The sequence below is a fragment of the Agrilus planipennis genome, unplaced genomic scaffold (genome assembly GCF_000699045.2).
Source record: "Agrilus planipennis isolate EAB-ADULT unplaced genomic scaffold, Apla_2.0 scaffold536, whole genome shotgun sequence".
In the NCBI taxonomy this organism is placed as follows: Eukaryota; Metazoa; Arthropoda; class Insecta; order Coleoptera; family Buprestidae; genus Agrilus; species Agrilus planipennis.
The window spans coordinates 19,095-20,386 of NW_020439510.1; the positions used below are offsets into that span (position 1 = coordinate 19,095).

Genomic DNA, 1,292 nt, shown 5'->3' on the forward strand with positions numbered 1-1,292 from the left:
AAATAATTAAAGATGTGTAATGTTCTAGTTTTAGGGAAATGCGAATATTAGGATAGGAAGGAGTGGAGGTACGTGTCCAACCAGTCTTAGGACTGACGGCGTTATGATGATGAATAACAAACTGATTGCTATTAACATAGTCGGTGGAGCTAGAGTGATGGCTGTGCTTCTACACAATTACGTTTTTGTTAACAAGCGGTCCTGAACAACAGAGTGGTTGTGCAGTGATTCTTTTGATTGGAATGTTTGTGAAAAATTAATAACTGCAATATATTCCGAAAAACAGGCATTTTTCGGTATATTTCTGTCAATAACTCGAGGTGGAAACCTTCTGGAACATACTTTTACTAGACCTTTTTTGTTGCCTGTTCAGTTTCCTACAAGATAGTGCCAGTAAGATTAAGAAAGTTTGAATTTGTTTATTACAGAANAGAAAACTTCGTCGACTCCATCATCAAACAATTAAACAATTTGCGTGCACAGTTCCTATGTAAATTTTTCCCTCATTCGAGTTATAAATTTTGCCCCCAGATGGTGTATGCCCATTTGACGGTATTGGAACTGCGGTCGATTGGGACACGTACGAAGCGCCTACAAGAGCGAGGAAGCTGCCCAAGAGTGCGTGAGAGAACGACGACATACATCTGCAGCTAAACCAAAAACTGTTGCGGACAAATCGGCTTGCTTGCTTAGTACGATGTTGTCAAGCAAGCGTTCTAAATCCCCAATAGGGTGCGCATGGCACGGAAAAGTGAAGCGCCTGAGGGAATTGCATTTTCTCCAGTATCTGCTGAGAAAGAAATTAATAAGTGAATAGATCAGAAAAGGAAGGCATCATGTACGAGAAAATTCAATTTTAGAAAGAATTAGAAAATAGACAAAAAGAGAAATAGCATTTTTCTAATAAGATATACAAAGAAAAAGAGAATGATCAGATTCGGTAGAAAGAAAATGGCTCAAGAACGGAAAAATACATTTACAGAACACTTTAGTGAATGAACTAGAAAAAAAGGAAACAACGTTGTCTAACATATTAAACGAATTTGGAAAAGAGAAAGATCAACTTTAAAAAAAAGAACGAAAAAAACAGATAGAGAATGATCTGGAAGACGCTTTAAATGAGAAATAAATAAAGAAATTTGTCTAACAGGGTAAATGAATTCAAAAACAAAAAAAATGAGGAAGTTCTGAAATTGAAAATATAGGGTTGTTCGGAAAGTCATTTCGTTTTTTTTTGTGGAAATGAAAGACAGTTTTCGTATAATAAAGAAATACTTTATTAAATTATATAT

The 1,292-nt window shown here is 35.4% G+C and overlaps 1 protein-coding gene across 1 annotated transcript in view; it reads left to right on the plus strand.

Moving 5' to 3' along the window:
- Positions 1-665, plus strand: part of LOC108743393 (probable G-protein coupled receptor 158) — a 15,665-nt gene extending 15,000 nt beyond the window's left edge. Inside the window, exon 2 of the mRNA XM_018478959.1 lies at positions 532-665. Within this exon, the coding sequence (XP_018334461.1) occupies positions 532-654 (123 nt within the window). The 3' untranslated portion in view covers positions 655-665. The remainder of the gene's footprint in view (positions 1-531) is intronic.
- The last annotated feature ends 627 nt before the right edge of the window (positions 666-1,292 follow it).